General features: G+C 45.1%; 1 protein-coding gene across 6 annotated transcripts in view; it reads right to left on the reverse strand.

The window, feature by feature from the left end:
• Nucleotides 1-1,542: 1,542 nt before the first annotated feature.
• YAF2 (YY1 associated factor 2) overlaps nucleotides 1,543-14,857 on the reverse strand; it is a 150,380-nt gene continuing 137,065 nt past the window's right edge. For 5 of the 6 annotated variants that reach the window (XM_069627994.1, XM_069627992.1, XM_069627995.1 and 2 more), the window contains one exon: nucleotides 1,543-2,996. In XM_069627994.1, the coding sequence (XP_069484095.1) occupies nucleotides 2,759-2,996 (238 nt within the window). In that variant the 3' untranslated portion in view covers nucleotides 1,543-2,758. The remainder of the gene's footprint in view (nucleotides 2,997-14,857) is intronic. The other variant, XM_069627993.1, reaches the window with a different exon arrangement.

The following is a 14,857-nucleotide window of genomic DNA, read 5'->3' on the forward strand; positions in this document are numbered from 1 at the left end:
GAATGGCAGAAAAAAACACTCCGAGGGACCTCGACGCATCAGGGATCATGGGTACAGTGGACATCACGCTAGGGATAATATTACTGGTATGCCCTGGATGTCCATTTTCGAGTTTCGAAATAACTAATGCTCTGCAGCTTCCACTAGATGTCGGCCCATGCACAGCATGTGATGTAAGCAGATTCCACAAGCCTCAGAAATTATGTTCCATGCTTCTTGTTTAGACTGTTCCACCACCTAATCAAAGTCAATCTCATTATTATTTTATGTTTGAGTGACGGGTATGCCAGTCTTGTAAATCAATAAAAAAGAATGCATCAAAAAAACAAAAACACTAAATGTGTCATTTACATTAAGACATTAATAGTAAAACTTTTTAAGTAATGTAGAACCTTTAAAAAGTCTACATTGGCTATTAATCCCATAAAATACATCACATGGACACTTCACAGGGATACCACAGCAAATACAGGTTCTGCCAATGCTGGTTTTCCATTCCACTAGAGGCTTTTTGTTTGAAAGAGAATTACAACTAGGAGCAGCTACAAAATACGACATACACAAACGACTGGCAACAAATAACTGCCAGGAATGCAGAAATGGTGGATCGAATGCCATCTTCCCCCTCTCCAAACTCTTACAATAGTTTGGCAGACTCGGTGCCACTAAAGTGCAAACTGTATGCCCAAATGAAAGAATAGAAAACATTAACCACCCACGCTCTGGCACCAAAACGGCACACAAAATCTGCATAGACAACTGTCTCTTAAATAGAGTAAAATAGAAGCGGAGGTGCAAAGCCCTGTTTATGTATATTGGATGCGTGAATGAGTGCTAACAGCACGCCTTTCTAGCACAGTGTGCAGCCGACATGGTAAGCAATATTGTCCATCAGGAGGTGAGATTGCAACGGGCCACAAAGCAGAGGGTCAGATTCAAGTGAACTAAAAGGCAACACGTTCAGAAAAAGGGTAAGTGTTAAGTGAACAAAATGACATTATAAGGAACCTCAATACACTGATCATATGGTGTGCCAAACAAACATCTCCCACATCACTACGACATACAATAGCTGGTAAACTATGCCTCCGTTTTTGATGAAGCAAAAGCCATGAGCCACCGAGGTACAAAGTTGAAAGTTAAATCACCTGTTCACTGCTGGGTTGGCTAACAGCTTTTACATGAATCACAGCTGAAAAGTGTACATGTGTAGTGGTAGCCATGTATGAAGGCTTTCATGAGCCATAACATAATCACAAATTCACTTCACAGAACATTCAATCACAAAAAACTAACTGATACTAAACCAGAAAAACATTTGTTTAAAGCATCACATTCGTTTTGTCGAGCCGAATGTACTATACAAATGCCACCTTCGGAAAGGATGCCATCGAGGCTACAATTAATTTAAACATCAAAGTACATTTAGAAGAAAATGTACCAACCAATTGTTAGACAGTCTGTTCTCAAACAGAAGATGCAATATGACACTTTTCTGCAAAAGCATCCAGTGCACGTTACAAACTTAATAAAAATGCGAAATCCGTATTAATAAAAATATTTTATTGGTCATTTTACAGAATGCTATGTGGGACTGGAAATAGTTTTGGTTCTGCATTGAGTCATTGTTAAAAGAAAGATTTATTGTATGACATAAAAATGTTAAAAGGCACGATTTCTTAAGAATTCTGCCCTCCACAGTTTTTTTTGCTTTTGTGAATAAGAACTGTTTAAAAATAATAAATGCCAATTTAAAAACATCTGACAATACTACTAGCTTCACCTAACCCACTCCTAGCCAACATTTCACACATTTGTACAGATGAATCTTAAGTCAACACATGCATTCAAAAACCAAAACCTCTCACAAATAGACAGTAAAAAGAATTATGAAAAAAGTACTATGGCGTACTCTCGAGCTTTACCGTTAACCACCCCTGTCCACCGTATCCTACAGCAACACATTTGACGGTGTGGAGTTTTTTTTTCCACCAAAAGGCTTGTATTTTGGGACTGTACTACAGCATGTAATGTAACATTACAGTAAATTAGTGTCATTATATTTTACAGCTGTAAAACAATCAATAGGCTTACTGTTTTCTGCTGTAAACGTCACATCAAATGAATAGGAAATAGAACAGCCAAAGAGTAAGTTATCTAGTAATGGGTCTCAAAACATTGGCAAAAGTTTTTACAAACGCATTTAATTTTTTTTCTCCACATTTAAACACACCAAGTTCCAGCAGGTGTATTAAAATGACCGTTACCAAAACGTTTTTGCTTCAACAGTCTATTAAATTGATCTTCGACTTTGTATACATATAACTATTGTTCTCACAATTCTCAAATAATACATATTTAGGCAGTTTCTTACTAGGTTATAAAATGTTTAATTCAGTACATGCCAAAAGCTGAGAATCCAAAGACGTGTTAGAATCCACTAAACTAAAAGTGAAAATGGACTTACCAATAACACTGCATAATGAACGTTCAACCACATTTGCATGGCACCTTGAAGTGTGAAGACTGAGTCTTAAAAAGTCATTTTTATAAAGTCTCTGCCAACTGCATTCAAAGTGTTAAACTACAATGTTGCACTTGAAACATGCAATTTGTAAAACTGCAGTTTAAGCGCACAATTACCATGTTCTGATAAACATACCAATCATGTACATGAAATTCTCTCATGAAATGTGGTCACTGTTGGCAGAAGATGGGTGTCTATGTTACAAGAGACCAGCAACGGAGTGAAAAGTCGCTAGTGGGATTCTCCATTAATTGACGAGCCTTCTCCTCTCGGTGAAGAGGACCTGGACATCCCCCTCTCTGTGTTGTCAGAACTAGAGCCACTTTGACTGTGTTGATCTGCAGATGTTGCACTGGATGCAGGGGTGGACTTCGTTTTCTCTTTAAAGTCTGTAATGATCACAGTCAGATCGCCAACAGTAACCTCCAAATGTTGTGCACTGCTTCTATCCACATTTTTCAATCTTGGCCTAGGCGGCATAAAAAATAAAAAAAAATAGGTACATTAAGTTTGTTAAAAGTATAGCAAGGTAAGCATATTTTAAAAAACAAAATGTTAACATTGTGCGATCCTTGCCCTTCGATCTGGTCAACTGCATGCTTTTCCCAGTCCTGAATATTTTGCTGTATGTATAAAGTACACCCAAAAGCACTCGGGTTTTAGAAACTGGACTAGAGGATGATGACCAATCTGGTTAAGGAAGTGTGACCAGCTTAGGTGAAGGTTAACAAGAGATTGAACAACAATTCAAACACACCTTCACTTGGATGTTGTGTTTGAATTATTGAACTGTTTAGTACAACATTCTCGCACGCTGAAACACTTGTGTACGGGCGTGATATAAATAAAATATCAATCAATCATTTCAACAACATGAAATGAAGCTTAAGGTGCATGGAAAAACAACACAATCCTGGCACATGGACTGTACAAATATGTAACACGAAAGAGTACGTTTCTAAAGTTGTGGGAACTCCCACCCCATGCACATGTCAGGGCCAAGAATCAGCCAAAATGATCCTATATGTTTAACACATGGGGTTCAAAAAGATATTTCAAAATGTATAGGTTAGATTAAATCAAGTGCTCTTCATAAGTAAAATTCCCACCAATTTCATGTCTTCACAGATTAGGATTTAATGTGAAACCCAACCCGTTTGAGTGTTTCATTCTCTTCGTCAGGGTTGCTGTACTCCCACCCCACCCCCCCCCCCTTCAACGCCCACCATCATCCCCCTACGACCACACTCCTTCCCCTCCCTAAAAACGGCACGCCGCTCCCTAGCAAGAACAGTAGCCACGTCCCTTTCCCCCTCTGACCCCCCCCACCCCATCTCACACACCGATCGCAACAAAGACACTGAAGAGGAAACGTACCTTTTCTCCCTCAATCTCTCGGTACTCATCGCCTCTCCTGTCTCGTCCAACCACCTCATCCTCCCATTCTCAATCACCGCCACCCCCCCAACCCCTGGCCTCACCCTGCCTGAAACCCCTCTCCCTCGAATTTTCACCATCCACAACACAAACTGCTACCCCCACACCCCACCTTCAAATCCCCAGTGCCAAACCCAAACATCCCAACACACCTGTCCAGCCCCTCCACCCCCAAAACCACCAACTCCTCTGCTCGCCTACTCTTCCCATCGACCAACCCACCCCCCCTCCCCTTCCAACCCCCATCTCAGCCGCTCCCACATCATCCTCCTCCTCTACCGAAGTAAACTGCATCCTTTTTAATGCCCGATCCGCAGCAAAAAAACCGACACAGCATCTTTGACCTCCTTGCCTCTGACAAACCATCACAGAAACCTGGTTCTCCGACAACTCCCCCCACCCCCGCGCCCTGAGTACTCCCTCATCCCACTGAACCGTCCCTCAAGCGGAGGAATTGCAATCGCCTTCAAGTCTCACTTCCACGCCTCAATCGACAACCAACCATCCAATCCTTCCTGCGAATCACTCCTCGTAAAACTATCCCTCCCCCCTCGTTCTCCCACAGCTTCCTAATCATCTACAGACCCCCTGGATACAATAGACAATTCTCAAACAACCTCTGCGACTATCGCCACCCTCCAACTAAATCATCCTAACCTCACCCTGCTAGGAGATTAACATATGGCTTGACATCCCCACCAACCCTATGACCCACTCTCTAGTTGATGCCCTTGACACGATTAACCTCCAAACCCACATAAACGGCCCGACTCACTATAAAGGAGACACTTGATGCCATCTTCAGCTCCCACAACCTGATACATCTAAACCCCCCCCCCCCTCACCTCACATCTGGTCCGGTCACTTCATTGTTTCCTTCACCATTCGTTCACCCAACCCGCTCCCGTTTCCCGAACCAGAACCTCCGAATCTATGCAAATGCTAGAGGAAACTAAAAATCCTTCCCGAACTAGCCGACGCACTCCTCCTCCAGTCTCCTCCCCCTACCTACCTACTCAATGAACAACTAACCTCGGACGCCTTTGACTCATGGCTCAACTCCTCACTAATGCGGCTCACACCCTCTTGCAAACCATCAGCTTGCAGTGGCAGTTTCCCTAGGTGGTTCACACCCGAACTAAAGACCACTAAACAACTATATAAAATCTTTAGAACGCAAATGGCGGAAAGACAAAACGCCCCTAAGCAGATCCACCCTGGCCCGGCACCTTCACCAGTACAATGCTGAAATACGGAAAGCAAAGAAAGCAAAGAAAGCCCACTACAACTCCCGAATACTAAATTGTAAAAACCCCAGCAAAGAACTCCACAAGATCATCGCCGAATTCACCAAACCGACATGTACCACCACCCTTCCGATTCCCTCACAATCACTGTGCGACTCACTCTCTCTCCACTTTTACAACACAGCTCTCGAAAGAACAAACACTCTAACAAACTAACTCCTACACCCTCCAGGCAATCCACCCACCATAACGGCCATCCCACCGCCTATGACCACTAACCAACCAACATTCGACTCCTTCAGTCCAATATCCACCGACCAATTTCTCAAAATTCTCTGCCCGCAAACAATCCGGCTCTCCGCTGGACTCTTGCCCAGCCACAACCCTCAAAGAAATGTTCGATTCTACCTGCGCCGGAGAACATGCAAGAACCATAAACGACTCCCTTTCCTTGGGAATTTTTCTGACGCATTCAAAACGGTTCATGTCAAACTTCTTATAAAAAAACCTTCCTTCGACCCTCTCAAACACAAAAACTAACCGCCCCGTCTCAAACACCAGGTTCCTTGCCAAACTCATTGTCCTACTCCCAACTAAATGCCTTTGTCGAAGCCAACTATCTCCTAGACCCCGCTCAATCGGGTTTCAGAGCCTGACACGGAACCAAAACCACCCTAACCTCAATCTGGGATGACCTTAAAACAGCAGATTCGGGGGGATGCGCCGCATTAATCCTTCTTGACCTATCCGCCACCTTCGACACAATCAACTACTCAATCCTCATTGACCGCCTCCACTCACTAGGAATTTGTGGAACCGCTCTCAAATGGATAGCATCCTTCCTCAATAATCGGAAGCAAATAACACTACTCTCCTCCCAAGCCCGAACAGTCGACACTGGAGCTCCACAAGGAGCATGCCTATCAGCACTTCTGTTTAACCTCCACATGGCCACCCTCTCACAAATAATTCGTTTGCAGAACATCCTGTGCTACAACTACGCCAATGACACTAATTCTAAAACTCCTGAACTCAAAACCCAACTGCCGACTTGACCTCGCTTCCTGTCTCCTCGACATAGATCTCTGGATGACCACAAACCACCTCTTGCTACACCCTTCCAAAACCGAAATCATGGTAAGCAGCAACACCAAACTTCTTCCACACCCACTACCCTGGCCATCTGCCATGGGCAACTCACTGACACCCTCTAATTCAGTAAAGAAATCTTGGATGCACCCTAGACTCAGACCTAACCCTCTCGCGCCAAGTCAACAACATCTCAAAGTCCTGCCACTACCACCTTAAAACTCTTAGGCGCATCTCTCTTTCCCAACAGACTCTCCGCGGTCCAATCAATTGTTATCAAGATTGGACTATGCTAACCCCCTCTACCTCGGAGTCCACGCATACCAACTTACAAAGAGCACAAAACGCTGCAGCCAAACTCCTACGAGCGCTTCCCCCAAGGGACCACAGCTCCCCAGATCAAAACAATACACTGGCTTCCAGTTGCCTGAAGGGTGACCTTCAAAACATTATGCATCTCTCACCGAGCACTGCATAAAACTGGACCTCAATATCTTCAAGACAAACTAAAACCCTATCACCCTGCACATACTCTAAGATCAAGCTGAGCCGGCCTTCTAGTCATACCAAAAACAAACTCAGTCAGGTTAGGTGGATCATCCTTCTCAGCCTTGGCCCCCACGCTGTGCAACACACTTCCACCCCATTTTTCTCATTTATGGAGAAACCCAATTCGAAGAGGAGGTCGATTGTTCTCTGAATGTTTGATCTGCAAATTACTGGGGTCTCCCCCGTGATGAGCCAGTCGTCCAGGTAAGGGTACAATGGGATTGCCTCCCTGCGTAGGTGTGCCGCCACCCCCAGTACCTTGGTGAATATCCTTGGAGTCGAGGCTATACCGAAGGGCAGCACCCATGAACTGGTAGTGATGACTGTCCACCTTGAAGTGCAAGAACCTTCTGTATGCTGGGAACATGGAAATATGAAAATAGGCATCTTTCATGTCCAATGTTGCCATGTAATCCCCTTTTTTAGCAGGGGGTGGGGGGGGTGGCGGGGATTACCTCTTGGAGAGTAGTCATGCGAAATTTTTGGGGCTTGACATATTTGTTTGCAGGGCGTAAATCCAATACTGGGCGCATTGTCAAATCTTTTTTGGCACAAGGAAGAAAGTTGAATAAATACCTTTGTTTACCTGGTGTCCCGGGACGAGTTCTATCATGTCCTTTGCTAGAAGATTGACGATCTCCTCGAGGAGGATCTTCTGGTGGCCCAAGGAATGTACTTTTTGACGTGGAGGGTAGTTTCGGGGATGCTCTAACAGTTCTATGCAGTATCCTGCGGACAGCACCCATCTGTCTGATGTGATCCCTTCCCAAGCTTGGGTGAAGTTGGTAATGCGTCCCCCTACTGGAGATGTGTGAGAAGGGACCCTGATCGCGGAGTCACTGTTTTGCGGGAGGCGTGCCGCCTCTGCTGGGGCTGCCTCTACCATTACCATGGCCCCTATCGTTTCCCCTGTTGTAACTCTGGATAGACTGCTGGTCGTTACTCCATGATGTACCCTGCCCCTGAGAATAGTTGGAGCCTCTTTGTGAATTTTGGCTGTGTGGGCGACGAAAATTACCATTCCCTCTTTGATTAGGGGGTTTGTTGATCAACTGTCCCAGGGATTTCAGAGTCTCATACTCATCTTTGGCATTTTTGAATGCGTCCTCTACCGCCTTGCCAAACAGTAGTTTAGGCTCCACCGGCATGTCGATTAAGGATGCTTGTGTCTCGGGTTTAAACCCTGACTGTCTTAAGCAAGCATGCCTCTTAATGACAGTGCTCTCTGCTATTAGCCTGCCGGCGTTATCCGCGGCATCAAAGGTTGCTTTAAGGATGCAACCGGACACGGCTCTCCCCCTCCGATGCAACCTGTGCCAACTGGCCCTTTAAAGGTTCCGCTGCAGAGTTGATGAGGGCAGCAACTTGCTACCACTGGTGGCACTTGTAACTAGCCAGCAGAGTGGTGGAGTTGGCAATCCTTGCCTGGTAGGCGGAAGTGGAGGCTACCTTCCTTCCCAACCCGTAGATCTTCTTGCTCTACTTGTCGGGGGGAGCCTCAGACGAAGACAGGGGTGTTTTCGCCCTCTTCCGGGTAGTCACTACCAGGGAGTCCGGTTTCCGTTTCCCCCTTATGTAAAGTGGGTTTGATAGGGCTGCCCTGAATAGTTTTTTGATTCTGGGGTTTACTGCCCTGGTGAGGTTAGGACTGAGAAGGGAAGGATCAATTCTCCTTTGTATAGACTTGAGAATAGGGATGGCCTGGGCAATGGGTTTCTTTTCTCCCACTAGTTCTTCAGCAAAGTCCCTCTCCTCCTGTGCTCCCAGAGTGTCAATGCGGAAGTGTTCTGCCGATCTCGCCAAAACCACATTTAGGAGAGGTTGGTTGTCGATTGGAGAGTCGGTAACCTGAGGTTCTTTGCCTTCCGGGGAGTCTACTCTGTAGACTTCTGGGTCATCTTCCTCCTCTTCTTGGTCCTCGTCATTCCCATAGTAGTCCACCCCAGTTTGGTTGTCCAACGTTACCAATTCTGGATCCTCCCCTTGTAGTGGATCCTCCCTATACTGAGTGTATGGCTGTACATGGAAAGGGTCAAAAGATCGACCTTGCGTTGGTGTCTCAACTCGAGGTTTCTTACCAGGGAGTTGCTGGTCCCTAGACCCTGAGGGAGTAGCCCTGTCAGGGGTATAGGAGAGGAAGTGATCTGAGTTCTTGGCATAGAAGTCTGCTAGTGATGACATTCTAGACATAACTGTCTATATCCTCACTGGACCATTCTTTGGAGCTGGGGATAACCCTTTCCTGGGAGTGTTTCCCTGCTATGACCTGACCGGACTTATGGGTTTGTGCAGGGGTCTTGGTTAGCTGTTTATCAGAAGACTTAGCACTGTCTTTATGTAGCAGAGGTGCAGAAGAAGGCGGAGATCTTTTCTTCTGCGGTTTTCCCCCCTCCCCATGAGTGCAAGAGTGCTTCCCAGGCGTTTTCACCTTCTCAGAGCTTTTCGACGTCTGGCGCCGAGATTCAGGGGTAGAGTCCCTATCCTTAGAGTGAGGACGTTGGGATACGGGAGCAACCATCGAGCGGTCTGCTGACGCCAACTCCTGGAGCGCGGCTTGGGGATGGAGGTCGGCCTCGTCTTCCGACGATCGTACCTCCATAACTTTGGTGAGTGAGGCACTCTTGGCAACAGTGGATGGTTGCCTGGTGTCATGCGGCGTTCTTGACCGAGAACGCCCAGAGGACACCGATTCGGTGGACCGTTCTTTGTGTGCCACTTTCCGAGAGCTCGACACGCGTCGTCTCGGTTGGACGTCGAGCGTTTAGTGGAAGTGTTGTGGGTAGTGTCGCCGGGTGCGTTTCCCATAGCTGCCCTGCCAGACAACCTTCCGAGGTCAGGGACTTGCACTTGGCTGTCTTTCGACGCCACGTTGCCCTCGCCGTCCGATAGTACGGCGTTGCTGCCATCACTGAAGGTGCCCTCCGCTTCCATGGCCTCTCGTTGCCTGGCGCGGTGGGCCCAACGTTTGGTCGAACGTCCTTTAGAGTCTTAGCCTTGAACCGGCTACACGCTCTGCAGTTTGCCTCGGGGTGGTCCCTCGGCAAGCAGAGGTTATATATATATTAATTAGAGTACGTACCACCCCCACTCTCCCTACTTGGCCTTCCGAGGCCCAAAGTCCGTCGTGCAGCTCTCGACTTGTCCGGGCCGGCGTCGAAAATCAGTGACTCGATGTGGGGATGGAAGAAACGAGGAAATATTATAATATTTGCAAAATTATGGCTAAAAGCAAGGGAACTCCGTGGGATGCTTCCGACAAGTATGGCGTAAAAAAACAATCTGAGGGTCCTAGATGTATCATGGGTACAGCGGACGTCACACTAGGGATAGTATTACTGGCACGCCCTGTGTCGATGCCCATTTTCGAGTTTCGAAAAACAAACTAATACTCTGCAGCTTCCACTAGATGTCGGCCTATGCATAGCATGTGATCTAAGCAGATTCCACAAGCCTCAGAAATCTATATATAAACATTTTTTTTTTAAATCACCTTAAGCTTGATAAACCGTCTTATTAAATAAAAGAATCCAGAAGTATTCTGGTGGTGTATAACAAGCTCCATGTGTCCCTCAGCTGTAATAGCCATTAATCTAAGCAGACAACAAACATTGTAACCCATCAGTGTCCAAAATAGTCTGTAGATCCCATTCAAGATCTAAATTCGGGTGCAAAAACTGAAAGACAAATTGTTGTCATACCTCTACATTCCTTACATGTTCAGGTGGGAGTTTCCTAATTTTTATTTTTTCACATAGGTTTTTATTGATTTTGTCAAATCAAAACATTTAGCAGAACCGTTAACATTTTCTTCCCCCATAAGGCCCCAGCCACTCGGCCACTCGGCCGTGGTCCGACCTCCTGTTCATTTTGCTCCTGAGAAGCCAACAGGGTCCTCCCTTTCCCATCAATGTTCCCGGGCCGATTAACTCTTGCGATATAGACGGTGGAGTCTTTGGATTTCAACTTCTGGGCCAAGGTAAGTGCCCCAGATAACATCCATCATCATATATACTTAGCCTCTGGGTGGGCTCCCAGTCTCAGTAAGACCAGGCCTTTGTTCCCTCTAACATTTATCCCCAGGTTTGCCTCCAGTGCCTCGTGAATCATGTCCCAGAACTTCTCAATCTCTGGGCATTCCCACCAAATGTGACCCCACATCCCTTCGCTGCCAGAGTCCCTCCAGCACGAGACCAATTTGTAGCTCTTGTGTAGCCTCGCTGGAGTTAGATGCCACTGGACCATCGACTTCACCCACATTTCCTGCGTTTGAAGGATCTGGTCAGTTTGGGAATGTCTCCAGAGCCAGAGCCACTCTGCCTCCCCGATAGCCTGGGCAGTTGACTCCTACCATTTATTCATGTAGGCTCTCACCCCGGCCACCTCCCCGTTTGGCCTGTGAATAGATGGCCCCAACTCGGTGACCATTCCCCGTTTCCGTAAGATATTTTTCAAATTGGGTCATGGTCTTAAATAGCACCCTCCCCTCACTCCCCCACTGTGGCCTGCATCGCCAAATGCCGTATTTGGGTATACCTAAACCTTTCCCCCAGCCCGAAGTCGTCCCTACATTGGCTAAAGGTTTTGATTTCGGCTCCTTCAAAGAAGTCTCAAAGTTTGTGGCACCCTCTCTCCTGCCATGCTTGGAATCCTTTGTGTCCCATCCCGGGCGAAAACTGAAGTTATCGAATATAGGGGTACACAGCGACGGGTACAGCGAGCTTTCCCCAACAGCTCGTCCCAGGCTTTATTTATTTTAATTTTTGTAACGCGCCAACATGCCCGCAGGCCTCAGGGCGCACACAGAACAAAACAAGGACGAACACAACAGGCATGAAGACAGAAGGATAGAAGAGTCAGATTATTCCAAGTTGAAGAAGTGAGTCTTTATATCACGTTTGAACACAGTATAGCTTTGGATCTGCCGTATCCTTGCTGGAAGTGTGTTCCAAAGAAGGGGACCCTGAGCATCAAGGGTAGTACCTCCAAAATAAATAAAAATAAATAAAATTGAGCACATGATTCTGCCTAACCACGTAATGTTAAGCAGGCCCTAGTCCACTGGCTAATTTTTTATGCTTGCCAGAAGGGGTGGGTAGTTGGCTCCTGCCAGATTGCCTAGGGAGTTAGTTAGGTAGACCCCTCTGTATTTTAACCCATTTTGACCCATCTGTAGGGGGTTCCCTTCTGATCTCTAGCTCCATATGTGGGGTTATTGTCAGATTTAATATTTCCGACTTGTGGGTGTTAATTTTCAGACCTGCCACTGCTCGGAATGCCTGCAGCTCTTCTGATAGGGCTCTGAGAGACGCTTCTGGTTCTTGTATGGCTAAAAGCATGTCGTCCGCGAAGGCAGCTATTTTGTGCTCCGATCTCCCCCAAAGGTTATTCCCTTTATCTTGCTATTAGCCCTCATTGTTTGAAGTAGTGGTGATAGGGGGAATCCCTGCTTCGTACCCCATTGGATCTTTATGGCGGGAGAGAGCTGGCCGTTGATGGTTAAGCACATGGATGGATTTTTGTAGTTTGCCTTAACCCCATCTTCGCCAATCGCTGGGAACAGAAATCGCCACTCTACCCTATCGAGTTTCCTACGTTTTTACATTAGCCTTTTTCTTTGTTAAATTACAACCATCTTCACAGTACAGCACCCCTGATTAAGAGAATGAAAATCTCAAAACGCGGTGGGTTTCACAATAAATCGTAATCTGTGTTGACATGAAATTGTTGGATTTTACTTATGAAGAGCACTTGTTTTAATCTAACCTATACCTTTTGGAATATCTTTATGAACCCCATGTATTACATATAGGAACATTTTGGCTGATTCTTGGCCTATGACATGTGCAGGGGAAGTTCCCACATCTTTGGGAACTTACTCTTGTGTTACAGTTTAGATAAAAGGTTTTAATCTTAAGAAAAAGGTTCCATATGTTTTTACAGTTCCACATTTGCCTTTGAAACTGATCCCCACCCTCCATCTCACCCAGCACCTCATCAACCCCCTACCGCAAACACAAAACACATTTTTAAAAAAAGGGAATTAATCTGTGGCAGCGAAAAATCCACGTTTGAAAGGCAAACGTAGATTAAGTCGGTGGTGAAAACACGGCATACAGTTTAAAAGGTATGTCGATAGTTCACATCTTGTAAGGTATACTAAACCAGAGCTGCCCATCTCTTCCATCGACAGTTCGGGTCAGATAGGAATAGCTTTTTAGATCAGAGATTACCAGAAATCTGGCGCCTGGGGTGTTGAAGGCTGAGCCCGGCAGGTTAAATGTATTCAGTGTTCCACTGTAAGGGATCCAAAACCGTTATAACATATTCTCTGCTTCTGTAATCCAGCCTGTTGACTATTGTCATCTATCTATTTTGAATCAAGTCTACTTACAATCTCATGTAACAGTGCCTCAGTGCCTATGGGCTGAGTGCGCTATACAAATGCAAATAAATAAATTCTACAGTTTTTTTATAGCATGTTTTGCCCAGCGCAGATGGTCAAATTATAGTAATCGAGCCTAGATGAGTTAAGCGATCATGATGGTACTAGATAATTAAATGGGAAAGGACATTATTTAGTAGACAAAGTTGAGCAACTCCTCATTGAGACCCCTTTGCAGCCATCATCTAAACGTACACAATTAGATCAGCCTCGGGTGTAGTTCTAGATGCTGTTACACAAGTATTCATCGGAGAGGGGGGAGGTTGAGAATACAACAAATACACACTTGAAGGCCCTCAACCTCGAATTCTCTATGGTAATCATTGGATAGGTATCTATGTTGGAAATAGATTGAATAAGAGTGTTAACAGAGATGCTTAAGTAAGCACCAATTTGTAAAGGAACATTTACCCTTCACAACAGAACTAAACAAGTAGTTCAACAATTATATTTATTTAATACAACACGAGTTAAAAACATCAGAAAGTGACCAGTGCCTACTGTAAAGTGACTTGTGCTAATATTGCGATGAACAATTGAGATCATACACAAAAACAGTCTTTTGGTCAATTCCTTCCATCAAAAACAAATACACATCCACAATATCACACTAACTATTGCATTATTCCTATTAGAAGCACTAATCTTAAATCTTATGTAGGAGCAGTATTCTATTCTGCTCGACTCCTTCAAGGCCTTGTTTATATATAGGCGCTCTTGACCATACTCAACATGTTTTGTTCCTAATATGTTCCCAATTCATTAGGAATTTCTTCAGGAGCAATATACATACAACAGCCTATGTAACCTATGTCCCGAATAACTATTTCTCAACACCACAGGAGGGTGTAGAGGCAGTGGAGGAGCCTGAAGCAATGGAAGCTTCTACGGCTCCCAGATGGTCATTCATTTTCTGCATCAATTCACTTTTAATGCTAGGAAAATTAACTATTTGCAGTACGTATTTCTTTATATTCACCTTGAACTTACTCAGGGATTCTGCTATGCAAGGTTCTAGGACTAATAAGATACTTGGTTTATATCATTTATCAATGCAAGCTGTGCAGTTCCTATTAGCTGACAACTCGAGTTGCGACTAACGCTTGTCAGCACGTGTTAGGCTTTTCAAACCCAGCACTGGTGTTCAGTTCTGGGAAGCAAAGCTAGTGCACTTGCAGGAGTTTTTGACATCTGGTTTTACAAACTTCAACAGTATGACTAACAGTTTAGGAAACGATATGTTTGTTGGCAGACCGTTAGAAAAGATAACGTCAAATATTAGATTCCACAAAAGAACTTGTATTAAAAAAAAAAAAAACTTGCATTAAAACAAAAACACTTCAAACCAGCAATATACCAACCGAAGAGGAACAATTACATTCTAACAGTTGCCAGAGTGAGGGCCCTCATTTACGGTTCTCACAATACATCTACAAATACTTAGTTAATGTTACTAAATGCTAGTAAACCTTGTTGTAAAGGTATAGATTGGGCCCCTCTCCTGCCCCTGCCTTCAATGGCTCGACTATACAACGCAATAGGCTCAAAATACAAAGTAAAAATCTG

This window comes from Ambystoma mexicanum, chromosome 12 (assembly GCF_040938575.1).
Source record: "Ambystoma mexicanum isolate Mex_15411 chromosome 12, UKY_AmexF1_1, whole genome shotgun sequence".
Lineage (NCBI taxonomy): Eukaryota > Metazoa > Chordata > Amphibia > Caudata > Ambystomatidae > Ambystoma > Ambystoma mexicanum.